This window comes from Peromyscus leucopus, chromosome 20 (assembly GCF_004664715.2).
Source record: "Peromyscus leucopus breed LL Stock chromosome 20, UCI_PerLeu_2.1, whole genome shotgun sequence".
Taxonomy (NCBI): domain Eukaryota; kingdom Metazoa; phylum Chordata; class Mammalia; order Rodentia; family Cricetidae; genus Peromyscus; species Peromyscus leucopus.
In genome coordinates this window covers 58,232,487-58,259,017 of record NC_051080.1, presented here as the reverse complement: position 1 = coordinate 58,259,017, position 26,531 = coordinate 58,232,487, and the positions used below count along the sequence as shown (strand labels likewise).

The window sequence follows — 26,531 nt, the reverse complement described above, 5'->3', positions numbered from 1 at the left end:
CCTAGGCTCCACTCTGCTTCCTGTCCCCACAGAGGACAGGCCTTCCTGAGAACCATGTCTACTCAGCCTTGTTCTTAGCGCCTGATAACCTCTTTTGGATCTTAAGCCTCTGAGAATTTGGTGAGAGCTTTAGGCCCTCTGTCACAGAAGTCGTATGTACATGACTCGGAGAATTACCCTGAAATCCCAGACCAAGGGTTCCTGGGTTTGGGATTGTCTCCTAAAACAGTATCTGAACAGGAAATGAAACATGGTATTAAAAGGAAGCCATGCACTGCAGCTTTCAGATTTATGGTGAGTTGCTCCGAAAGATCTCTGACCATTTGTTTCAGCATGAAGTTCTGTGTTCTTTATCCTATAAAATGTTTGGATGAAGCAAAATGTGCAGGGAAGGACGTGGAGACAGAGTAGTGGGGCATGTGCCTATCAGTATTCATCTTATTTAATGAACCCATGGAAATTATTTTCTCTTTCTGTAGTTTCTTTGACAGTAGTACTGTCACTTTCCAGTTTTGCCAGCTCCTCTTTCATTAGGCTACAGTTGAGGCTACCTTCAAAAATTGTTGATCTGGAACTCGCTCTATAGACCTGGCTGGCCTCAAACCCAGAGATCCACCTGCCTCTGCCTCTTTCCTGAGTGCTGGGATTACAGGTATGAGCTACCCAGCATATTTAGTGTTGTTAAAACTGCCTTTAAAATAGAAATCCTAATGTTTGAGGGAAACCTGAGCTTACCTTTAGACAGTTAAGGTTGCAGTAATGGACCAGCTCCTTCAGCAAAACCTGGTGCATTCTAAAGTTGTATGCTGTGTCTAGTTGAATTAGTACTTTGCTCAGTCGGTCAGTATTCCCAAGCAGCCCCTGCCGAGGTTTCTGAGTGGGCTGCCCAGACATTAGTGTGCTAGTACCACTTGCCCCTCCCCGACCAGTGGTTTTGTTTTAGTCACCTCTTGGGGCCAGAGCTTTATTTATTTCCTTCCTTCCTTCCTTCCTTCCTTCCTTCCTTCCTTCCTTCCTTCCTTCCTTCCTTCCTTCCTTCCTTCCTTCCTTCCTTTCTTCTTCCCTCCCTCCCTCCCTCCCTCCCTCCCTCTCTCTCTCTTTCTTTCAAGACTTAAAATGGAATCGGGAGATAGAAACTTGTGCAGTACAATGTAATTATATTGTTACTTGCACAGTAATAATAGAACACTCAAAATTACCTGTTTCTGAAATCTAATTTCTGTAGCTTGTCTCTCTCTTTATTGAATCTGTTCTTTATTGTATGGAATATAATTAGCTTATAGTTTTAATATCTAGAAGTATTTTTCCTTTTGTAATCTTTCTCATTGTAGATTGTTTTTTGGTCACATTCATATCTACACACATGAATTTAGTTTTATGAGATGAATGTTAGTGAAGTCATGCTTTGTCTTTTGTGGTCAGGTACAGTCTCCTTTGCCTTTCCATTTTTGGTATTCCCAATATAGAAATGATAAATCAGGACTTTATACAATATCTGGTTATCAAATTAATCAAACCCACTTTTCCAGAACAATTGATTTTGAACCCAGGTAAATGCCAGTTCTTTGAGATTCTAAATATTTCCAAGCACCAGGCGATAGTGACAAGCTTTTGATTTCTTTGTGAGATGATTCGCCATAGCAGACTTGGAATTAATTCTGTGTTTAACCCTCTTTACTACTTGAAGAGGTAGAGTGTCCTGCTGCTGTCTCTAGTGCTTTCAAGAGACTCAGAAGAAAGTAATAGTACAGATTACTGGAAAACCCCAACTTCTTTGATCTCTCTCCTCGGGAGAGCCAGGGCAGTGCCAGTTTAGCCATTTCTTTGTGGTGTTTCTTTTTAGGGGACAGGACTGATGCAAGTTGTTTCCATATAGCCATTTGTGTCCTGACAGATTCATATTCTACCTTGTTTCTCTTAGTGCTTCATGAGTCAATATTTTCCCACGCCATTCATTTTTTTTTCCCCTAAGTGTTAGCTGTAGAAAAAAAGAAATTCTTACCCAAATGTAGTTAGGTGTATAAGCTAGTAAAGGAGTAGTGGACTGATGGCTCCCAGTGCTGGTGTGCTGAAGAAGAAGAAGAAGAAGAAGAAGAAGAAGAAGAAGAAGAAGAAGAAGAGGAGGAGGAGGAGGAGGAGGAGGAGGAGGAGGAGGAGAGGAGGAGGAGGAGGAGGAGGAAGAGGAGGAAGAGGAAGAAGAGGAAGCTGGAAACAGCGGGTTGCAGGGTGGGAGGGAGTGATGGTCACTGTGAACTACTTCTGGTTTCCTCTGCAAGTGTTGGCTCACCAGTGGCCATTTACATAGGAAGTTAGCATCTGAAATTACTGCTAGCACCATGTTTTTGGAAGTTGAAGTCATTATTTTCTAGTTGAAGAAATTAAGATCCCGAAAGACCAGTATGCTAACCCAATATGCTAAACGGGAGTGCACTTTCTAAAAGATACCCCTGTTGCTTTCAGGCTCCTAGTTCAGACAGGACTTACTTAAGGGGCTTCCAACTAAGGAAAGTGATTCTGTGAGTCACCGTTCCCAACCTTCTGTAAACTGCCAGCATCATTAGCTTTTATCTTTTTAAATAAACATTCAGTATGTTTGACACTGATGTGTCCTACTCTGTTTTTGTTTTTTTTTTTTTTTGTTTTCAGAGTTAGAGTTTGAAATTGATGCACAGGTCAATATAGGATGAAACCTTTGATTCATTTCTACAACCTTTTTTTTTTTTTTTTTAAACTTCTTTATTGATTCTTTGGGAATTTCACATCATGTACCCCAATTTTCCCCACCTCCCAGTTCCCCCACATCCTCCCCTCATCCCTGCAGCACCCTTCCACAAAAGAAAACTAAAAAAACCACAACACAAAGCAAACAAACAAACAAAAACTTCTTCACTTCTTTCCTGCCTCTCCAACACCTCTTTATTTGTCCTGGTGGCATTGGGAATCGAGGTGTGTCACACACTATACCCTTTTGTCCAATCATCTTTCCTAGCAAATGTTCATTGCAATGAGTCATTGATCTGGTTCAAGGCCTCTGGTTTCTGGCACACCATTATCACTGGATCCTCACAGGAACTCCTCTGTGATATCTGTAGCTGCTCCAAGTTGTGGAGACCCTGGAGATATTGTTCCACAGGACCTGTCCCTTCAGGAGCTCCAGCAGGTCTTAGATGGGGTAGATGTTAGGGTGGCCCAACCCAAGGCCCAGCTGTGGGTCTGGGTGGTAGCTGAGCTAGTCAGCCTGTGCCTCTGGGGCTGCTTGCCTCGGGCAAGGGGGTGGAGACAGCTCCCTTATACCTATGCCTTCAGGGTTGGTTCACCTTCACCTGTGGTGAGGGATTGGGCCAGCTCTTGCTGTAATGTCCAGTGAGAGGCAAGGCCAGCTTTCCCTGGGCCCAGTGAAGGGAGGGCCCGGCTTAGCATGGCCTTCTCATTTTATCTGCCATGGTCCCCACAGTCCCCCTCCTCCAGTCCCCATGTGACATGAGCCACAGACCCCGCTGCAGCTGGACCACGGACCCAGACATGGCCCTCTGCAGTAGCCTGGGCCCGGATAACATCATGCCCCACTCCCCCAGTGTGGGGCGGGCAGCACAGGCCACCTGGACCTGTATGGCCCCCAGACTCCAACAAGGCCGCAGGTTGTGGCCCAGATTCTAGACCTCCGTGTGGGCTTAGTGGTGTCCTGGGACACAGACTTCAATACTGACCCCAGCTGCAGCTGGACCACGGACCCAGACATGGCCCCAGGTAGCAGCTCAGCTGGCCAGGTGGACATCCTGGCTCCAGCTGGAAGCCCCAGCCCTTAGATTGGGATGGCTCTGGCAGTAGCATGCCCCCCCCCCCATACCAGCAAGACCACAGATTATGGTACATACCCCAGACTCCATGTGACCTTTGGTGGCAACATGGGCCACGGACTTCAACACAGACCTCGGCTGTGGTAGGACCATGGTTTTTGGCATCAGCCCGGGTCTTGACAGCCATTTTTCCCCCCTCATGTTTATCCCTTACCCACAGTATACACTATTTTTGTTGTTTTGAAAAGTACTCATGATCCTATTCTCTCATTACACATCAAAAAAAATCCAAAGTGTGTTTTTTTTCTTTCTGCCAGAGTAAATGTCCATTCCTTTTTTTGTTGTTGTTGTTGTTTGTTTTTTCAAGACAGAGTTTTTCTGTAGTTCTGGCTGTTCTGGAACTTGCTCTGTAGATCAGACTGGCCTCAAACTCACAGAGATCCACTTGCCTCTGCCTTCTGAGTGCTGGGATTAAAGGCATGTGCCACCACTGCCCAGCCCAAAACGTTCGTTTCTTAAAACTGTGTATGATAGTTTTCATTGAAGCCTCAAGTGTATTTAGGGCTAGGTTCTTGTCTACTAGGAGATATGTTTTTTTTCTCTCCTGTTGGACAATCAATGTAAATGATGAAATTTCCCTTCTTGTTTTGATAGCTGGAATACCAAGAGCCCAGAGTTCCCCGTGGTCTGACTGCCTCTGTTGACTTCTAGTTTCTGCCTTCTCTTTACCAATTCAGACTTTTCCTGTCCCGATATTACTGATTATTGTATAGAATTTAGTATAAGCTACTTCAGGTCCTTTGTAGATTTGGGGCAGAACATGAACACACAAACAATTTTCTGATAATTCTTACCTTTTAAGTATTTCATCAACATTTTTTTCAACATTCCATTCCTTTAGAATATTTTTTGTAGCACCTAGTTTTATAGCCACACTAAGGTATTACCTCGTAGATGGCTATATATATGAAAGAGATGCTACCTGCCTTACGAAACATTTTTGTCCACACCCATTTGGTCTGTTATCATATACCATGCTAGACCATTTTGTAATAGTTTTTCACGGAGTGAAGAATCCGTGTTCCTGATCCTGTGCAGGTAAATTAACTTTGCACACAAATGTTAAGTGACATGCAATTAACTTTGCAGTGTCTTTGTATTTACTTAGTGAATACGTTTTCATAACCTTAAAGAAATACAATTTATTGACTGTATTTTGTCTGATTAAAAAGACATTGTGTGTTATGGATGAAGATGTGATTTTCTCTTACTTCTGTTTCACGGACAACTCCTTAAATACACCTACATCCCCCTCAAAAAATTTTCAGACATTGTCAAAGGCCCCTAATAGTTTTAAAAGATAAACTAGAGTCACCCTCCCACCTTACCTCTACTTCCTTGTCCCCTGCCTGACATTTAAAAGAAATTATTTGGACAAAATTCATACTCAGTTTAAGGAATATATCTAGCCACACAGGACAAAGACAGTATTTTGTCACTTCTTTTAAAGAGAACAGAACAGTTTTTAGGTAAAGAAGAACTTATATTAAACACTTTATTGTGAAAAATTGAATCATTACCAAAATTCATAAGCTGTCACAGGAGTGGCATTAATAACAGATGTGTTAATTGAAACAAGGGATGAATACATGGTACAGACGGGTGAAGAGACTATGGAACTTTTGAGAAATCTGTGTATTCCATAATTCTCTCCACCCAAAGTAGGCTGTATTTAATTCTTTTTTTTCAAATGCACATTCTGTTTGCTTAAATCTACATCTGCTACTAGCTTTGAACATTGCCTGGAACGTATGTGCGGCTTGGCAGAAAGTCTCAATATGAAAAGGAAAAGCACAGAATGAAGTTTGTCTTGCTAAACACTCACAGCCTGTGAGTGCTCCTTGGCATCCCTCAGTGCTGCAGGGAAGAGGCTTGTAATTGTTTCTTCAGAGTCCGCTCTGGGCCGCAGTGCCTGAACAGATAGGGGACTTGTATGCATTGCACTTTGACAAGATGACAGTGTTTGCTGAAATCATTAGTTTGTTTCAGGGCCGTTGTGTGGTGGGTTTGCTTTTAAAGCCACTTGCATCCTCCGACGGAGTTTCATTCTGTGCTGTGAAGTGTGTGCTCCAGTGCTGTATCTGTCTCCCTACGTGAGCTGCGCCAGTGTTTAATGACAACTCAATCTTTATATATATATTTTATTTTACAATACCGACAACTCAATCTTGACCCAAGCTTCAAAATAATGTAGTGTCTTGGGAGTCTGATGCACATTTACTTTGGCACCTAAAAGTCTTTGGTAGTAGTCTCACCACTTAACTTCTTACGGGTAATGCCCTGTTGAAAGTTACCTTGAGCACGAGAAGCCATGGTGATTCCTCATTGTAGCTTCTGGTATTGTCTGTTGCACTTGGAGTCAGATGTCATTTACTCCCCATTCCCAGCAAGCACTATGAATGAGTGGCTGCCTAGGGTTTAGAATCAGAGTCTAAAGGCATGTTGAACTCCAAGGTGTGGTAGACGGCTGTTCTAACAGCATTTCCACAATTGCGATTAGCTCCTTACAGTTATTTGGAGTTAGAGAATGTGCAGGCCAATGATCAGTAAGGGCTGGTTTCTTTTCTCATGTCTAGATGTACCCTTTCCCATCCAGGCTCTCCTTGTGTATTTTTTTAAATACATCTTTAACTTGTGTTTATTTTATATAATATTGTCATTAAGAGAGTAGGCCTTTAAATTCGGGTTATTTTGGCCTTCAAGAGTTGCCTACTAATCACAGCTCTGTACAACTTCTTTCCTCCAATCTGTTGGACAGACCTCTAATTTTTATTTCAATTGTGCTACAGCTTTATTTATGATATTTAGGTTATTTCAGCATCATCACCTGTTTCTGTTCAGCAGTGAGGAACTGTTTCACAAGGGTCTCAGTGGGTAGGGGTGCTTGCCACCAAGCTCGATGACCTGAGTTCAGTCCCCAGGACCTGAATGGTGGAGGAAGAGAGCCAGCTCCTTGACTTCTACATGCACACATATACACAATAAACAATTCTGAAAAATGATCTAAAAGATATGTCACTTAACATGAGAGTGAGGAGTTGAAGGCGAAGGGGGATGGTTACTAATTCTAAAGTGACAGTCCTCTATTCTAGGCCATGTTGTAGGCTGCCAGAGTAACTCCAGTTACAGCAGTTCAGTATAAGATGACGCTTTATTTTCAGGGTTCTCTGATTGAAAAACAAAAGAAAGCACTGGGAATGTGGTGTTTTGTTTTTTTTTTAAAGAGTAGTTACTGGGCAGTCTGCCTTGGGGCACTTGTAGCCCTGGGCATTTGAGTTCTATCGACTCTTTCAGAAAAGGTGTGCCTAGAAAAGGGAAGATGAGAGTATTGGTGCCAGCCCTGAAGCAGCTATGAGTGTTGCTAGCAGGTTCTCTGTTGCTCAAGAACGCCTGGAGAGTTAAGACAGTGGTAGAGGTTGAAGGGATTTGTGAAGCGTCAACCCATATAACAGTAAGCCTCCTCATAGAATGACACCACCTCCCTTGTATCCGTGTGTAGGCTTTATATTAGTAATCTGGCACAACATATATTCACTGCTTGCTGCTTCTTTTCAGTTGGTTAGATACTTGCTTTACTTTTAAAAAGTTAATTACATTTTACTTATTGTGTGGAAGAGCTAGGAGTGTATGAGTGTGCATCAATGAAGATCAGAGGACCACTTCAGGGAGGCCATTGGTTCTCTCCTTTCACCCAGGCATAGAACTCAGGTGCCATCAGGCTTGGCAGCAGGTACCCTTAGCCGCTGAGCCAATGCTCCAGTCTGAGTGTTTGTTTCTTAAGCTAGGAATATTTTAAAGGTTCTTCCCCAGACTTCTTGTAATGAAATTCTAAGCCCTTCTGTTGAACATTATCATCAATTTAAAAGTAGTCCCTCTTCCGAAGGATTTTCCCTTGCCATTTTCCCTTGGAAAATTCCCAGGAACCCCAAGCCGTTAATTCAGAAGTGAATCCCATTGGATGACTGCTTCTACTGCTTCTATTAAGTAGAAAAATTTTCACCCAAGATGGAAGTGTCTGGCCTTGGGCCAGCCTTGAGAGTTGGCAGTTTATTGTTTCACTGGTCTGCATTAGTGCAGCAACGGCGAGTTAGGGCTGTTTATTAAGGGCCCCTTTCCCTCTCCTTTTCTTTCCTTTGGACCTGGCTTTCTTCCTTCTGCTGTGAGCCACTCTCTACATAGGAATGGCTAGATGTAAGGTAGAATTCAGTCATGTTTCCCAGAGCCGTGGGCTCTAACTTGGCCTCCTCCACATACCCTGAGGCTCCTCTGTTTATCTGTGGTTTATAGCTCAATGGATTCTGTGCTCACTTGATCTGACCACTGCTGATGGCCTAGCACAGCCACTAAAGCAGTGGTGTTAACCTAGCAAGCAAAATCCCAAATGGCCATTCTCGTTATTAACAGTGTAAAACTTACTGCAATGGTCAGATCACCACTTGGTGATTGATTTCCAGCTACTGTGTCATCTTAACTGAGTTGACTGATAGTGACTGCTGGGAGTGTGCTTTGGTCTTGAGAATTTAGTGGTGCTGTCTACTGTTTACTTCTACTTAGTTTTAGCAACAAGCTTTTGGAAAATTTGGGTCGGGGGAAGAAAAGCTAAATGGGGAGATAAGGACCACATGTCTCTGTCAACATGAGAACAAGGACAGTCCTTAAAGGTCTGTAGTTATACTGGGTTCCCATGACTGTTTGTGAGCTCTGTCTGGTTCCTTAGCTTGCACATGGTAAAAACATCATTTTCTAAGTTGAATCCAGGTGACCTCTCTCAGACAGCAAGCACATGCTTTGGATTGGGCCTCTGCCTCGGTGTGGTGATAAATTGTGTACCCTAATAAAATTTGCCTGAAGATCACAGAACAGAAAAAGCTACTAGATTAAATATAGAGGCCAGACAGTGTAGTGCCACACACCTTTAATCCTAGCACTCAGGAGGCAGAGATTTGTATGGATCTCTTGAGTTCGAAGCCATCCTGGACTACATGAGATTGACTCAGTGTTGGAGAGAAACAGAGCCAGGCAATGGTGGCACACACCTTTAATCCCAATACGTGGAATGCACACACACCTTTAATGGCTGGGCGGAGAAAGGTGTATAAGACATGAAGAGACAAGAACTAGAAGCCTTTTTGGCTGAGGAAGCTCATTTGGCTAGAGAGGCCTGTCTGCTGAGGTCTTTCAGACTGAGTCCTAGAGGTAAGAGGTGGCTTGTTCCTTTGTCCCTCTGATCTTCAGGTAAATTTTATTAGGTACACAATATATCAGCATACCTCGGCTTCACGGCCGAGCAAACTCACGTTTGGAGACTAATCTTTAGTCTTTCTGTTACACTGCCATAGACCTTTTAAAAATGGCAGTGCATGTGTTTACTTTGTGACTTGTTTTTGAGATGGGAACTCCCTTTGTACCTGACTGCTCTTCCAGAGGACCCGGCATCAATTCCCATTACCCACATGGTGACTTAAAACTGTAACTCCAGTTCTAGGGGATATCCTCACACAGCAGCTATTCATGCAAGCAAAACACCAATACATGTAAAATAAAAATAAATAAATTATTTTTAAAAAAGAATTCTGAATTCTTAAAACTGAATCATGAGCAAAATCAGGATAGATAATGAACTAACACTTTATACAGAATGGGCCAGGCACAGATTTTGTTATATAATGTGAAATTCCAGTACACTGGGATGTTTTGTTTGTTCTCACAGTTTAGGGATTTCTGTACAGGTCTCCGGCTTGCCTGGAGATTGGGATGGCCTTCAACACATAGCAGTCGATCCTCTTGTCTCTGCTTTTCTGTGTTGGAACTGCAGGCATGCACCACTGTATCTAGCCCACTTTGGAATTTCTAAAAGCAGTTTTCTTCATTCACTTGTCTTTGCTCTTAGCCCCTTCTTCCTTTTTATCCTCATTTAAGGTAGTTAGGTGATTTGTGAAGGAGTTTGTGTAACCTTCCAGAATCTTAGTCATTCTCTGTGGTGGAGAAGAGGAACATTGTTCCCTTGGGGCTGTCTCTCTGACTCTTCTAGTGTAGAGAAGGGTTTCATCTTTCTTGGTCTAATTGGAGGTCCTTTTGTGTAGGGAATTGGGGGAGGGGGAGCTGGACATTGGAGTTTTGCTACTGATCTTGGAATCTTTTTTAAACTCTGAGGTATTATGAAAATGCTTTTGTAAAATCCATTTTATCCAAGCTATTTGAGGGGAGTCTTAGCAGGCTTATGGACTGCTGTCTCCCCCCCAAATGCATTTTGATTTGAGTCATAATGCATGCTTGCTTTAGCTAATAGACAAGTTGTTGTTTATAATTAACATATCCAATGAACAATGTGGAGCTCTAGCATTTTGACTGAGATAAATTCTCAGATGTCTTTAGAAATGAAAAAACTAAAGATCAGAAACAGCAAGATCCCCACAAGGAACTACTGTTCCAAGCTGGTAGATGGCACTAAGCTCAGCTACTCACTAGCAGATGTGTGGTAGATGCTAACCCTCTTATGCTGAGGCTCAGACACTCACTGAGATAGGTTTTTCAAGTACTGGTGGGTTTTTTGTTTGTTTGTTTATTTTTTAATGTTATTTGTTCTGTCAATTATTTGATAAATCTTCCATCTCCTCTTCACTTTGTTTTAAAACAATCTAGCAAATTTCATTTTAGCTCCCATTTTACTGATAGTATTAAATTGTTTATTTGTAAGTTAAATTTGTTTAACATTCATCAAATAAGTTTACATTAACTTAAGAGTATCATACCTAGAGGCCAAAGGAATGATTTGGGTTGTTGAGGGAGAATCTGTTAAGTTTGCTAAAAGGAGTGGGATAGTGGGGTGTCTCTTACATCACAGAAAGAGATGGTACTAAGACAAAAGTACTTGGTAGAAGATTATTGATTGAGTTGTGGCTTTGCTAATTTACTTTTTAGATTAATTAAGTAGGCATTGAACTGAGGACCTTCCATGTTCTAGGAAGGCGCTCTAGCCTGGTTGTGGGGTTTTTAACTGTAGTTTAGGATGTAACATGGGTTATAGGGCTTTGTTTTCACATGTTATTTATAAAATTGCAAAAAGATACAGAATTTATAAAAGTGTATAGCATATTAGTATCACCCTCTTTTTTTTTTTTTTTTTTTTTTATTGGTTTTTCGAGACAGGGTTTCTCTGCGTAGCTTTGCGCCTTTCCTGGAGCTTACTTGGTAGCCCAGGCTGGCCTCGAACTCACAGAGATCTGCCTGGCTCTGCCTCCCGAGTGCTGGGATTAAAGGCGTGCGCCACCAGCGCCCGGCCAGTATCACCCTCTTTGCCACACCCTTTACATGCATACATATACTATATATGCATGCATACATACATATATAGTATAGATGGATGTTTTGAGTGTATGTATGTATATGTACCACCTGCATGCCTGGTGCCCACAGGCAGAAGAGGGCATCAGATCCATGGAACTGGAGTTATGGTGATTGTAAATCACCTTGTGGGTGCTGGGAACTATATACAGGTCCTCTGCAGGAATAACACATTCTCTAAACTGCTGAGCCACTTTTTCAGCTTGCCACCATACCCTTTAAAAAAAATAAAGAACAAAAGAAGTAATAAGCCAGAGGATAATGAATTGAATGAACTCACTTTGTAGAGAGTTGTTTGTTTTCGTGTGCATCCTTACAGCAGTACAGTATCCACCTCTTGCAAGTTTACTGGGGAAATGAAATTTGGTCCTTCTAAAGTGATAGGAGCACTCTGTTTGGGTCTTTTCTGTAGATAGTTTTTAAGTAGGTGAAGGGTTTTCAATGATCTTCTACTCCTTGACATAAAATCTATAATTTCTATAATTATATAATAACAGATGTTGAAAAACATTGTGATCTGGGTCTTGTTTGCTTTTGAAACCATAGTGCTATGACCAGAGGAATAGTGGTAATACAGTTTTTGGTAAAACTTGATGAAGTTTTGAAAATAAAGTCAGGTTCAAGGTTAAGCAGTTATGGCTCCTCTCTGCAGCCATGCATTCATTCTTCATTATAGAAATAGCTTGGATAGTGCGATAACTATAAATCTTTCCCCTTTGTTTTATATTTGGTGTGCATTGTTAGGCTGTAGTGTTTATTTTTATTTATATGTGTGTGCATGTTTGTATGTATGTGTATATGCACCTGTAGAGCCAAGAGGGTATCTAGTTCTTCCTAGAGGTGGAGTTAAAAGCAGTTGCTCAGATGTGGATGCTGAGGAACTAAAGAGAACTAAACTCAGTTAGTTCTCTTAACCTTTTAGCCATTTCTTCAGCTCTATATTGCTTTTTAATGTCATTTATTACTTTATGAATTTGTACCTCTTTTTCTAGTAATACTACTTTAAATGACTCTGTGTGTGTGTGTGTGTGTGTGTGTGTGTGTGTGTATACACTATAGTCATTAACTCAGCAAAAGGAAAAGTCATCAGACCTTTTTGTTGTATACATGGTTATTAAAATACAGCCAGTCTAATAAAAAATCATCCATTAACATAAATGAATGCAAAGAGAAGAAAAGAAAATGCCTTTTTTCAAGATAAGTATATACAGTAGGGGGCACTAGATGAAGGCCAAAATGAATTCTTATGTTGAAGCAGCTATAGCCTGTGTCTGGTTCATATGCAAGTGGTGTGGTAATTGTTTCCCCTTAGTTTTCTTGATGGATTTAGTTCTTAGTTCCAAAAGCTGCATGTAAAAAGACAATAACTAGTCTCGCCATTAATCCAGATGAAACTATTACAGTCTAATAATTGTACACCTTTTCTTATGCATCTATTATTTTTAGAGTTGTAGAAAAGAGAAGTATGGACTACAATGAATAATTCCTTGTTTAGAACAAGACATTAACTTTGTGTTTCTAATGCCTTTTGTATAAAATGTGATTTGTTAAATAAAAAAAGGACTTTGTTCTTTTTATGTGTAAATGAAAAAAGGCTTGTTTTTAATGTTAGTGGCATCATTAAATGCTTGTTTTGTTTATTTGTTTGTTTTTTCCTTTTTCTAATTCCCCCCTGCTACATCATGTAGTCCAGTATCAGATGGAGATGATGCGCAGCCTTCGCCATGTGAACATCGATCACCTCCATGTGGGTTGGTATCAGTCCACTTATTACGGCTCGTTTGTTACCCGGGCACTTCTGGATTCTCAATTCAGTTACCAGCACGCCATTGAAGAATCAGTCGTTCTCATTTACGGTTAGTAGGAGGCTCTTTATTATTCTTTTCCTCCCTTAATATTATTACTACTATTTTTGCTTTCTGTCTTTCTGCCTCTTGGAGCAGCCTTGGCAGGCCTTCTCAAGTAAATATCAGCCCCGTTCTGCAGCAGCCTCCGCAGCAGCTACGTCTAGACAGGGTTTCCTTCTTTCTGTTTATTTTTCTTGCTATCAGAGCCCTGATGTGTACGTTTTGGAATGCTGGAGTAGCTGCTTCATTTTTTTCCTCTTCTCCCTCCCTCCTTGCAGGGGCTGGTGGAATGAGACCAGATGTCTAACAAACCCCGATTGCTGGCCTGTCTGGTTCTGTACGTGACTGACCAATCATAATACAGCGTGCCAAGTTTTCCTTTTCTCTTTTTTCTTTTTTCTTTTTTCTTTTTTTTACCTCTGACAGCAGCGTACAAAACCTGGACTGTTTCTTAGCACAAAGATTTTTTTCTTTTTGGCCTATTTAATGGTGTTTCCTCAAGCTCTCCAGACCAGATGTTCTGTGCTGTATCAGAACCGTAGGCAATTTAACAGCTTTATAGCCTCCCCCTTCCCAAACACTCACAGTTTGCCATATCTGGCAGACTTGCATATAGTTTCCAGCTGAGAAGTAAATGTAACGTCCTGAGTATCTGTCAGAAAAAATACTAATGAATACGATCAATCTTAGGAGCTGCCCTGAAATTGTTTCAGTGTGTTAGCAATTGGATTACAGAGAGAACAAGTTGTTAAAGTGCACTTATATTGGCTGGAAACATTGCATCATCAGACCTTGATGAATTTTCCACTTGCTTCAATCTATTTTGGTTTTCATTTTATCACCTATTGCTAAAAGTTTCACTGTGTTGAATTTCAGACAACATGAATGTTAACACAGGTTTTAGGCAAGCGTTGGCACACCAGAGCCGTTATCATGCAGCAAGTGCTAAGCTCCCTTCCTTGTGGAGTGTTTAAGCAGTCAGTTTTGACAGAATTCGTTTCTCTAAAACTGAAACGACACTTTGGGATAGTGCTTTGACGTGGTGGTTTTGTTTTTACAGTCTGCTTTAACAAAGAACTGTGAACAGCACTCACTGGGGTGATACGCTTTGTTCCCAGGGCTATTTGTTTTCACTTGATTGACTGAAGGCCTATAGAAGTATACACAGAGATTTTCTATGCTTACTGTTCATGAGTACTTTTCTCCTATTTACGTAAGATCTATAGAACATAGCATATATTTAATTTTCAACAAGTGTACTGGTTCTAGTTGAGGAATGTATTTGAAGATATCCTACCTAGATTTTGACTCTTAGTTTTTGTTTTAAGGAGGAAGCCATTCTGGTTTTAATCAGCTTCAAATTATGTCCTGATTATTTATTTTGGTCTTCATATTTCAAAGCTTGTGTGATTAGTAACAGTGTGCCCAGAACTAGTACTGTATGAGCACTAGTAGTGACAAACTTCTCAGTAATATCTTTCTCTTTTTCTTTTTTGAGATCCCATAAAAACTGCCCAAGGGTCTCTCTCACTGAAGGCATACAGACTGACTCCTAAACTGATGGAAGTTTGTAAAGAGAAGGACTTTTCTCCTGAAGCGTAAGTGTTCCAGGCCTATGAGGAGTGCAGAAAAGGACTGTGTGTTTCTTTAAGGAGTTCAGTTTGCCACATGTATTGAGTCCTTGGTCGGCTATGGTAACAAATGCCATTGCCGTGTGGATGAACAATTCCCTGCACGGTGCAAGTGCCACTTGATTCTCCCTCTCCATGTGTGAACTGGTCGGTGTGGAAAGTCTCAGCTGCGGTTTCACCTGGTGAATTCAGCTAGTGGGAATTAATTAGCCACCATATTTGAAGCATTTTATACGAGGTAGAATAAAGGGGGTGAGAAGAGTGGTTAGCCACCATCAGAGTGCAAGCTGTAGCCTGCTTCTGCACCACATGGCCTCTTTCACGAGGACGTGGAATAGATCTAAACATTTCAAGGATTCAGAGAAGAAAAGGACTTATTGGAAATTTAAGGGATAACCGGTAAACATCACATTACCTGTTCTGTGATTTGACTTTGTGGCATGGGAATATATATATATATTTAAAAAACATTTAGAATTCTTCTGTTACTGTGAAGTTTTTTTAACGTCTTGTGAAACCTCATGCTGAACCGTTCATCTCTAGTTTTCCAATTGGCTCCTAAAAAAAAAATGGCATGTGTAGATTTTTCCAAGACACGCTGACTCGTGACCAGTTGTGAGTGAGGAGTTGCAGCTAACCTAGGAGAAGAGGTGTCCGCTGTGTTCTGAACTTGGGGTGGAGTCTCCTGTGACTCTTCTCTTGACACTAACCTTTCTGAGCTTAGAGAGCATGGCCCTTTTCTAGTGCCTTAATGTAGATTATATCACAACTCACAGTGACATATCAGTGTCACTGATATGTAAGAATTCCTGATTACAGCCCATGAGTAGTTTCTTTGCCGAGGACCTAATTTAGGGCTTGTAGCTCAGATTCAAATCATTTTCAAAGTTACTCAAATCACTGGACCTAGGTTTGGCAATCACTTCCCACCCCAAAGCTTTTAAAACAACTGATGAATTAAAGACTGTGGAGAGTGCTTGTAATTAGGTAAAATGTAAGAAATACTCAATTTAGCGTTCAGTTCTGACCACCAGCCTCAAGTATTTTTAACATGCTTCACAGATTGAAAAAGGCAACCATCACCTTTGAGCACATGTTTGAGGAAGTGCCGATTGTAATTAAAAATTCACATCTGATCAATGTCCTAATGTGGGAGCTTGAGAAGAAGTCAGCCGTAGCAGATAAACATGAATTGCTCAGTCTTGCTAGCAGGTAAGTGACCCTTCCTAAGGAGAGTCCCCCACCCAGCTTTTTTTTTTAAAAAAAAAAACAAAACAAAAAACCAGTTTTGCAAACAGTTCTTTTGCGTAGACTTTCCTTGTGAAACAAGGGAAAATCGCTAGAAAACACTTGGAGATTACTAAGACACGAGTGGCAGCGTGTAGTTTTGTGTGGCCCATTCAGACCCCCGTGAAAACCATAGGTGATCCCTGATGTAGGAGCCCCGGGTGCCTTCTTCTTACGCTGTCATTTGGACTCTGGTAGGGAGGGGTTGCTGATTTCAGTTTGACACTGTTTACTGTACCAGATCCCAAGAGACGTAGATTGCTCTCCGAGTCTTTAATGATGCTCAGGAGCAGAGGAAGGTGCTTCAGCTTACTGCAGTTGCCCTTGTTCAGATGGAGACTTCCTAAGTAATAAATGTTCAGCTAGTAGAGTATGTGACCGAAATTAGCATTTCTGAGCCTGACCCTGGCTTTTGCTGTTTGCAATGTCTTCTAGTGGAACTGTTTTAGCCGTCGAATTGGCAGGAAAACATTTTTATTTTGCTGTAGTACTGATTGAGATGTCCCAGAACAAATTGTTGTCTTTCTGAAATTACTGTTTATCTCCCTAGTGCCCCAAAGTCTTGCTTGTTTTTTTTTTTTTTTTAAATTTTTCAGTCATGGGGATTGAGTGCAGGACCTCACACATGCTGGGCAAGTGACTATTGTTGAGTCCCCAGCCCTCCTCTTAGTAGAAGTGTTAGTAAATTCACAAACAGCTTCTCTTGAAATGCCCTTTAGACTCTAGTGATTTTCCTCTGTGGTAGAAGGAGGCCTCGTAGACTTAGAATGTAAAACGAAGACACAGAGTAGATAGTCGACTGAAAGTTTCCCCTCAGCACTTAAGTGTCTAGCTGTAGCTTAGGTACTAAGAATTCTTCTGCCTCAGACTTCTAGGTGCTGGGTTTATAGGTGTATGCTGCCATACCTGACTCAGGTGTATTTTCTTAACCAGTCAGTCTGGAGTAGAACTTAAATTATTTATCAGATTTGTGGTTGTCATTCAATAGGAACTTGTAAGAGAAATGAAAAGCTTTGTAATTATGAGAGGAACAAAGGACTGGACACCAGTTCTCTGTGTTCTGCATGCATAGCACTGTAATTCAGGTAACATCCGCCATCACATCAGTCCATCACAAAGGCCACTATAAAGGCCTTGAAGAGCAACAAGATGGAAACTGATGGTAACCAGAATGCTAACTGATACAGCCAGCTTTCAAGGAACCAAAGAGTGTACTATTCACTTGCAAAACTACTTCTAGAACAGTCCTTAGGTTTATCTGGGAAGACCAGCTTTTTCTATTGTTTTTACAGAGGTATTTGGTACACCTGTGTTTAAAGACTCACGCTAAGGACCCTCTTTAAAAGCACGTGAGGTTACAGTTTGATATATTAGTATCCAGCTGTCCAACTCCCCTCTTCCCCTCTCCCCTGGCTTTCTACGTTGAGCATACAAAAGAGCACAGCCTCTGTGCAGCTGACAGGTCACCAGTGAGCCCGCCTGTAACTGCTGTTTGTTCCAGCAGCAGGTGTAGTAGCTGAGAATATTATCCTAGTTTGCTCCATCACCAACAGTCTCCAAGTACTGTTTTGTTAGGGTTTCTCCTCCTTATTGTTGTGACTTTGAAAGAGAGGGCTCTGCTTTCCCTGAGAAATTGTTTAAAGGGTAATTAGTGTTCTGGGGTGGGGTGGGGGGATGGGTGGGTGGTGGGGTGGGAAATGATGCCTGTCCTGTGAACTGATATGTAGAGCCAAGTGATAACTCTGCCTTAAAATACCAGAATGTACATTTTGTACATCCTCATTTTCTGACAGTAGTAGTATAACATGGTGATACTTGGATATGTGCCTCTTTTTTTTTTTTTTTTTTAAAGAAACCTAATTAGAAGCTTTTGTTACACAGTTCCTTCTTTAGATACTAGGTTTATTTTCTCTTCCATGACCCATATGTGGGTATCAATTCTTTTATTTACAGTTAGTTTTTTCACACATTCCTGAAATGTACAGTTCCTTTTGTTTGGAGTCTTAGTCCTTTACATTTTACTAGATGGGCATTCTAAATCAGTCTTTGTTAGTTCTGATATTTGTAGAGCACAGGCCTTGAGCTTTTAGACAGTAAACTGGGGGTGAGCGTCCTATATTAAGGATAATAAGCATGAACTGATGCTGTGGTGAGATCCGACTTCACACTGTCTTGGTTCACATCTGTTTAAGCTGTCTGTTTTCAGTTCTTTGTTTCCTTGGCAATAAAAGACAGAGCTGTATTGTAGAAGCTCCTCACAGGAACTCCCTGTTTCTGTACACTGGCTAAAGCAATACTGAAAAGATTGCCTTGGAAAATTGCTCCTGGTGATGGGACTGATTTTCTGTGAATGGTATCTGGAATCGGTATGAATTGTTAATTGCTACTGCCTATACACTGTGTGTCTTTTTGAGTGTTTCTAACTGGTTGTGTTTCTGAAGACCACTGTTATAGTATACATGTCACAGTATCTTTGAAGTCTGCATATCTGTAGTTATATCAGTCTTTTTTTTTTTTTTTACTGTAATTGCATATACTATACTTCTTAGCATGGTTTAACAGTTGAAAGACATTAGTGCAAAGGAAGATTTAGGAATTTGTGAGGGTGGTTCTTCTTCCTCCTCTTCCTCTTCTTTTTCCTCTTCCTCTTCATTGTCATGTAAGAGAGAGAAAGAGAAAGAGAAAGGGGAGAGAAGAGAGGGTGTGTGTGTGTGTGTGTGTGTGTGTATGTGTGTGTATGTGTGTGTATGTGTGTGTGTGTGTGTGTGTGTGTGTGTGTGTGTGTGCATGCTCAAGTGCTCATGAGTGCCAGAGTTGTTAGATGCCCCTGGAACTTGAGACACAGGTGGTTATGTGCCATCCTACATTGGTGCTGGGAACTGAACTTGAGTCCTGTTCAAGAAGAGCACATACTCTTAACCAGTGAGTACCTCTCCAGCCCCAGAAAGGCCTATTTTACTTTCGTTGCTAAATTAAATTGCTAAAACAAGTGTAGCCGGCCTCCTTCTCTGCATGTGTCAGGACCTCTCCTGCTCTCTGTGTCATCTCCCTGCTGTGGGAGTGAGTGTGTTCTTCCCTGTCCTCTGTGCTTAAAACCAGCCACGTGAATGGTATTTCTTATACTTGACATAGTTCTGTTCTTTCAATCTTCAAATGCTTGGCCCACAGGTGACTCTATCCTGCCCCAACTTTTATGACCTCACTGAGTTGAGGGACTCTAAGTGTCCATCTCCAGCCTAGATTTTCATTTCATATCATTCCTAGTTTACAGTCATTGCCAGGCTTTTCCAGTTGTAGAAAGAATAACCTTGACTTGTTGCTGTTATTCTCCAAATTTCCACCCCTTCCTTGTTTTGTGTTTAAAGTTCTTGATAGGGTTTTCTGTCACTGTCTTTATCTTCTCATTTCCCGACATCCCCACACTACAATGTTCCATCCATTGTGTGTTGTTGGAGCTTGTGGTGGTTTGAATGTAGTTAGCCCCCATAAGCTCAAAGGGAGTGGCATTATTAGGAGGCGTGGCTTTGTTGGAGTAGCTATGGCCTTGTTAGAGGAACTGTATCACAGTGGGGGTGGGCTTTGAGGTTTCCGAAATCAGGATACCGCCCAGTATCTCAGTTGGCTTCCTGTTGCCTGCAAGATGTAGCAGTCTCAGCTCCAGCACATCTGCCTGCGGGGCTGCCATGCTCCCCGTCATGATGATAATGGACTGAACCTCTGAAACTAAGCGAGCCACCCTAGTTAAATGTTTTCTTTATAGGAGTTGCTGTGGTCATGGTGTCTCTTCACAGCAAGAAAAACCCCAAGACAGAGCTCTCACCAGAGTTTTAAAACCTTGCTTGTCATGTGTCCCTGGATGCCGTCCCTTGGCACTGAGTACTGTTGGCTAATTCATGGGACTCTTCCTTCAGGATCCATTAATTTAGTTAGGGTTACTTTTTACTCACAGACAACTCTCTTGCTCATCCCTCTCCCCAATGTCAGTGATAGTCTGGATCTGTCTTTCCGCCCACATACATTGAGAGGTGAGTTCATCTTCATTCCATGAACTTTTGCTACTTTAAGCCAAAACTTCATTGTTTTTCCTTAAGTTATTTTGATCTTAAAACTTCCTGCTTTTTTCTCATTTGTTATAATTTGTTCTTATTTTTAACATCCTATTTTTGACCCTTTCCTCTTTCAAAATAGATATCAGATACCTTGCTCAATGCAGACAGGTTGCTCATATTGCTCCTTTCAAGTCTTTGCTGGGTCACATTGTCTTTAGACTGGAGGCCAAGACTGCAAAGGTCTGTAGTGTGACTCCTGCCTGCCTCTGCACTGCCATAATGCTCGTGTCCCCAGTTCTGAGTGTATTCTGGTCTGCGGAGCTATTCACCGTTCCTTACATTCATCTCCTTTTTCACACTGGTATCCCACCACACTGCTTTTGCCCAGTATCTGTAGTATGCGTTTCCACTCTCCTTGCCTGCCTGCCACATCTCCTTTTCAAAAACCCAAAATTCAGTTGTCAGGTAATCTGGGAGGGTCTCACTTTATCCTACCAAACCATCTTTTATAAGCATCTGTTGTACATCTGTTGCAGCACTTAACCACGCTTATATGCTTATCTCTTTACTTTCTCCTTGGTGCCGTGTGTTAAGTGCAGTAATATCTTACAGATGAATCCTTATTGTCTAAGGGAGTGACTGGCAGTGAAAGTATGGCCTCAGTACTTGTTGAAAGAATGAGTGTGAGATGCACTATTGTTAAATTAATTGTAAGTTATTTGGGAAGCAATGTGACTAATCAGCGGTTCTGGACATTTGGTTAGCTACTAGGGGAAAAAAATCACTCTCATTCCTCATCTTGCACTGTATGCCCAAACACTTGAGTCTGGGTGGACTAAAATCAAACTATTAAGAAATTAGAAAACAACAACAAATACCCAAATTCTCAGAGAAGAAATGCTTTTCAAGTTAAAAAGTGGTTCAGAAATGTCAATGGAATACTGTAAATGTGAATTAAGTATTAGTATTAAAGTAGCACTTGAAGCTAGGTGTGGTGGCACATGCCTAAAATGCCAGCACTAGGGAGATAGGGGCAGGAAGATGGAGGAGGTTGGTTCAAGGTTAGCCTCAGTGACAGCAAGTATGAGGCCAGTTTGGGCTCCATGACACCCTGTGGGGAAAAAAAGAAAAGAGGGGAGAGGAAGGGGAGAAGATAGAAAGAGCTTAGGCAGGCGGAGTCAAGGTTGTCTAGGAACTGCTTCACTGGGATTAAAAAGTAGATTTATACACACACACACACACACACACACACACACACACCTCCTTCTATTATAATACCATTTAAAAAAGAACCCAAACCTTCTGATTTCCTGGTTACATACAGATGGAATCCATAATTTACTTAGATTTCAATTGATTTGGTCCCAAGCTCCCAGTCTGTTTCTTCCTCAGCCAGTTGTCTGCTCAAACCAGGAACCGAGTCACTAGTACCCTGCTCCTCTGGAATACCATATGTGTAAAGGCAGCAGTTCTGCTCCCTTTGCTGCATGCTCTCTTCTGCTGTGCCTGGTCAGACTAAGGGCATTTTCCCCTGGAATGGCACATCTCTATTTGTGGTTCTGTTCGTGTTTTGGTTTTTTCAAGACATGATTTCTCTGTGTAGCCCTGGCTGTCATGGAAGTCGCTCTGTAGACCTGGTTGGCTGCAGAGATCTCTATAGACTCAGAGATCCCCTACGTCTGCCTCCCACGTGCTAGGATTAAAGGCATGTGGCACCATCACACCTGGCTTCAGTGTTTTTTTAAAATAGACATAATTTCATCATGCTAACTATTTTAAAGGAAGCAGGTTAGTCTTTAGTTGGCTAGGGTGCTTTCAAATTTTAGCTGAGAAGATTCATTCACACAAACCACGTGGCTGGGTTAGAAGGGAGGTTCGATGCCCCTGGGCTCCTTGGGTGGTTTTTGTTTTTAAAATCAAATGGATTTTAAAATGCCTATTTCTTGCCTGTCTCAGGCCTTCATCACTTGTACTTATCTTTTCTCTGGAATGTTTTTTTGGCATAGCTAACTCCTAATCCTCTGTTTTCAGCCTGTCATCTCCTCAGAGATATTCTGACATATATCTAAAGCGTCTCCTCAGCTCTCCATAGTTATAGGTCCAGTGTAGATGGAGATCGTGTATGTCTGATTCATTTCTGTCTCCCTGTTTCCTAAGGCTGAGACTGCCATGTAATAAACTTCAGCAAATGTCTGTCTGTTTGAAGTTAGTGAATGGGAGTCCTGGTTGTCAGCCAGCTGCGGTTGGAATATGTGTGTCTATCAGTTGTCCGGGCCTCCTTGAAGCAGCAGATGATTGCATGCAGCAGTGGTGTATATTGTGGTCATTCTGTCAATTGTTATCATCCCTTTATAAGAAGATGTTAGCAACTGAACTGCATTAGAAGTTTCTGGAAAGACAAGAGAGTATAAAATACTACCTAGTAGAATTCTAGGAATGGCGAGAGACAAAGATATCTTCATCTGCTATGCAGAGTAAATGCTGGTGTTACCTTAGAACCTGCTAGATAAGAACTGCAGTTTGAGGGGCTGTAATTGTTTACATGTTTTTTTTTTGGGGGGGGGGTGACTGCTCATTTAAAGTCTTAGGGGCTTAAGGTTTTAAGGAAAAAGTTCAGGAGTAGAGAATTTAAATTAAACTTGGCTTTTTACAAATGCCCATTATAGATGTCTCACTAGATATGCTGAACAGTTCCTGGCCCCCATCCCTGTGCTTTGACAGGAAGAAACAGAGCTGGCGCAGACACTCCTGGGGTTATGCTTGAGCTTGACTAGGAAGCTTAGTAACAAGCTCTCACTGTTGGCTACCCTTGCTTCTCCATAAGTATGGGCTCATTCCTTTAACAAAAGGCAGGTTCAGTTAACATCTCAGAACTGTTCAGAGCACATGCAAAGCAATAGCCTGAAGAATGACATGCCAATTTATTTTGCTTTTCAGCAATCATTTGGGGAAGAATCTCCAGTTGCTGATGGACCGGGTAGATGAAATGAGCCAGGACATAATCAAATATAACACGTACATGAGGAATACCAGTAAACAGCAGCAGCAAAAACATCAGGTGGGTATGGAGAATTCAGCAGTCATCCATCTTTAGGTGCAAATGCTTCAGGAGTCTCCTTTAGAATGGTTGGGAAAGGGTTGGCTGCTAACCTAATGACTCTCATATTTTAAAAGAATAGTCTTTATATAGTCTTATTTATTTACACCTTGTACTTAAAAATACCTGGCTTATGGAGAGCAGGTCTATTTGGCTCAGAGTGTAATGCCAAGGTTATGCAAATAGGTGATACATTATTGAGGAAATCAGAGGCAGAAGAGAGCCACAGTGTCACAGCTCATTTCTTCACTAACTGTAATTGGTTTGGTAGTGGCTCATTGCGGCATACTTAGCAATCTTCAGTTCATTTAAAAACTGAGCAATTGTGATTAAGAGCAAGTAATTTTGATAGGAAATAATAGACCAACTGCTGTGGAATAGATAGTGTAGTACAGATAAAACCCTAGGATTACCCAAATATTCTCAGGCACATACATAGTCTTTTGTGCATTTAACCTTTTCTTTATTCGTGTTACCTGATGGCCACATGGCTTTTATAGTGTCTTGTAATACTGTTTTTATTACTGTAAAATATTCTTAGCCCTTGATTCATAGATAAGTTGACTTCAGAATGTTTATCTGTGAAAATGGTATTTAAATATGACAACTCTGCTAAAATGTACTATATACTAAGTGTTGTTAAACACACTATGCTAAGCACAGCTAAGTAGTTCCGAGAGTATTGTATTTAAGAAAAAATCTTAGCATCAGTTCACATATATAGTGAATTTAAAATACATGGTTTTGCCGCATTTGAATGGAGAAGACATATATAAATCTGTAAAGTGTTCTTTTAAATTGAACATGCAGCAGATAGTGTCTGATGAATTGTGGGAGAGAGGATGGGAACCTAGATTGGTTTCTTTTTCTTGTGTGTTTTTCAGTAGGGAAAGGACTCACATGGGGTATCAAATTCAGTAACAGTCTTATGTGTACTTTTTATTGTTTTAGAGTATTGAAATCTAACATTGATGTTTATGCTTAGTGACACTGTTCAGAATCCCTTTTAGGTTTGTCTCAGCATCCTTTATCTTGTATGATGAGATCTTTGCAAAGCAAGTTATGCTTAATTAGAACCGTTGTTAGCACTGGTTTTCATAGGGATCCAAAGACTTGGAGCATATATTAGCCCAGGGTGGTGTCTCATTACTTGACCGTACAATTTGCTACTGTGACAAGCCGCCTAAGAGCACTCTTTCATTGTAATTGGCATATGATTTATTGTTAGTCAGTGTCTTTGAGTGTATCACTGCCACTTTTTCAGACAGGCATCAAGAAGTTTGTATGTTGGGAAGTATTCTGTGAGCTGGTATGAGCTAAGGCACAAGTGAGCAGTAAGAACACTGGAGTAACCAGAAAAGCAACGGTAGTCACGTCATCGGAATTACCATGACGGTATTCTTAGTGTTGATAGTAGTTTGGGTCAGTGGAGTAGTGTGATACTTCATTGTTAATGCTGAGATGGATCACCTACCCCTTTGTCCAAAGTGTGAGCCCGTCACTGGTGAATCATGACCCTAGGCCCTCTGGCCAAGCCTGTCCTGAAGCAGTAGTAGAAGACTCTTAGAGCACACAGTGAAACTTGAGTTGATGAAAAATGAGGTGTCTTTATTGCTGCCCTCTTGAGCTTCACAGAAGTCAGTTACCAAGTATTGTCATTTATGGAAACTTTGGAATTCAGAGCTGCCAGGTGTGTGTGTGTGTGTGTGTGTGTGTGTGTGTGTGTGTGTGTGAGGTCTTTGTTTTCTTGATTAAGAAAAATAATCAAATCATTTTCTCTTTGATTTTAGTATCAGCAGCGTCGCCAACAGGAGAATATGCAGCGCCAGAGTCGAGGGGAGCCCCCTCTTCCTGAGGAGGACCTCTCCAAACTCTTCAAGCCCCACCAGGCCCCTGCCAGGATGGATTCGCTGCTCATTGCAGGTATCACTGGCCACGGGGACACATGTGGCTTCTTGTCTTCTTCAGGGATCAGTATGTAATAAAAAAGTCCCAAACAGCATTGTGAGTCATAAAAGCTAGTGTCTTATAAATGGTTAAAAAATTGAATTTGTGTCTAGCACCTGCAGTTTCTGTGGCTAAGAACTTGTAGCCCTTTTGTGTTAATCCTCCTGCCTGCTGAGGAGAGCCTGTGCTGTTTCTCAGATGTCTTAACATAATGTGGGTCTGATCTGAATGGTCAGCTGTTGATGGACAGCTAATAGATAGCGGCTTATGGCTGATGATTATTAGAAAGTACTGTTTTTTGATTAGGCCACTAAGAGTGGAAGATATATTCATTGCAAAAGACATTCTTTATCTCTTGTGGAAAATATCATTAGGTTCTTTCTTTATTGAATTCTTGGTTTAAAACAAAATACAAGTGATTCTGTTTTCAACATTCTAGGTCATTTTGCAGTTTGTTGAACATTAATTATGATTTCTCTTTCTCAAATATGCAGGCCAGATTAACACTTACTGCCAGAACATCAAGGAGTTCACTGCCCAGAACTTAGGCAAACTCTTTATGGCCCAGGCTCTTCAGGAATACAATAACTAAGAAAAGGAAGTTTTCAGAAAAGAAGTGGAGTCGAAGAAGACCGCTGAGACTTCCCCAGAGTGACTCTTGGAACAATGTTTCTGTCCTGCAAGTGGAGAGGGATTCTCCAATGCCATTGCTGCAGTGTTTTTCTAGCCAGCAATAAAACCTTGATTGATTGTGCACTGGACTTTGGGTTTTATTTTGTGTTGATGTCTTTATTTCCGAAAAAGATGAAAGAAGTCTTGACCAGAGGCTTCACACGCTCAGACTCCAGGTACTCAGCTCACATTCAGTGCATGCTCCTGTGGCATTCACTGCTGTCCATTTGTCCATCTCATCTCACACACACACACACACACACACACACACACACACACACACACACACACACACACAGACTTCACTGCCCTTCCTGGGCAACTTTTTATCCTCTGATCTGGAGGTCTGTGGGCACTGTGTACTTGCACAGGTGTCCTCCTTTTTCTTCAAGTGGTGGGTATCTGTTTCCATAATGAGAAAAGGAATTTTAAAAAGTAATTTATGAGATGATCATTTTCTATTAAAATGAAACTCGTCTTTTGTATATTTGCTTAGGACTTCATATTTATCTTCCTATACCACAAAGTTTTGTATTATCACTGAGTATTAAACATGGAGGAAGAAAACTTAGAATAGTAGTGTATTGGAAAAAGCATATTTGAATAATTTTATACACAGAGCACGGTGACACCCACCTGTGAATTATCTTGGTACTCAGGAGACTGAGGCAGGAAGCTCATGAGTATAGTGGCTACACATTTGAAAGATTATTGAAGATTCCACATTTGTGTAACCCCAGAATTAGCCGGATATGAAGAGATTAGTCATCTGTGTGAGTATTGGTAATCTACACAGTCTG

General features: G+C 41.3%; 1 protein-coding gene across 1 annotated transcript in view; it reads left to right on the top strand.

Moving 5' to 3' along the window:
* Eif3h (eukaryotic translation initiation factor 3 subunit H) overlaps positions 1-25,813 on the top strand; it is an 86,214-nt gene extending 60,401 nt beyond the window's left edge. Inside the window, exons 3-8 of the mRNA XM_028867921.2 lie at positions 12,890-13,057; positions 14,547-14,646; positions 15,742-15,891; positions 22,953-23,073; positions 24,903-25,035; positions 25,554-25,813. Of these exons, the coding sequence (XP_028723754.1) occupies positions 12,890-13,057; positions 14,547-14,646; positions 15,742-15,891; positions 22,953-23,073; positions 24,903-25,035; positions 25,554-25,651 (770 nt within the window). The 3' untranslated portion in view covers positions 25,652-25,813. The remainder of the gene's footprint in view (positions 1-12,889; positions 13,058-14,546; positions 14,647-15,741; positions 15,892-22,952; positions 23,074-24,902; positions 25,036-25,553) is intronic.
* The last annotated feature ends 718 nt before the right edge of the window (positions 25,814-26,531 follow it).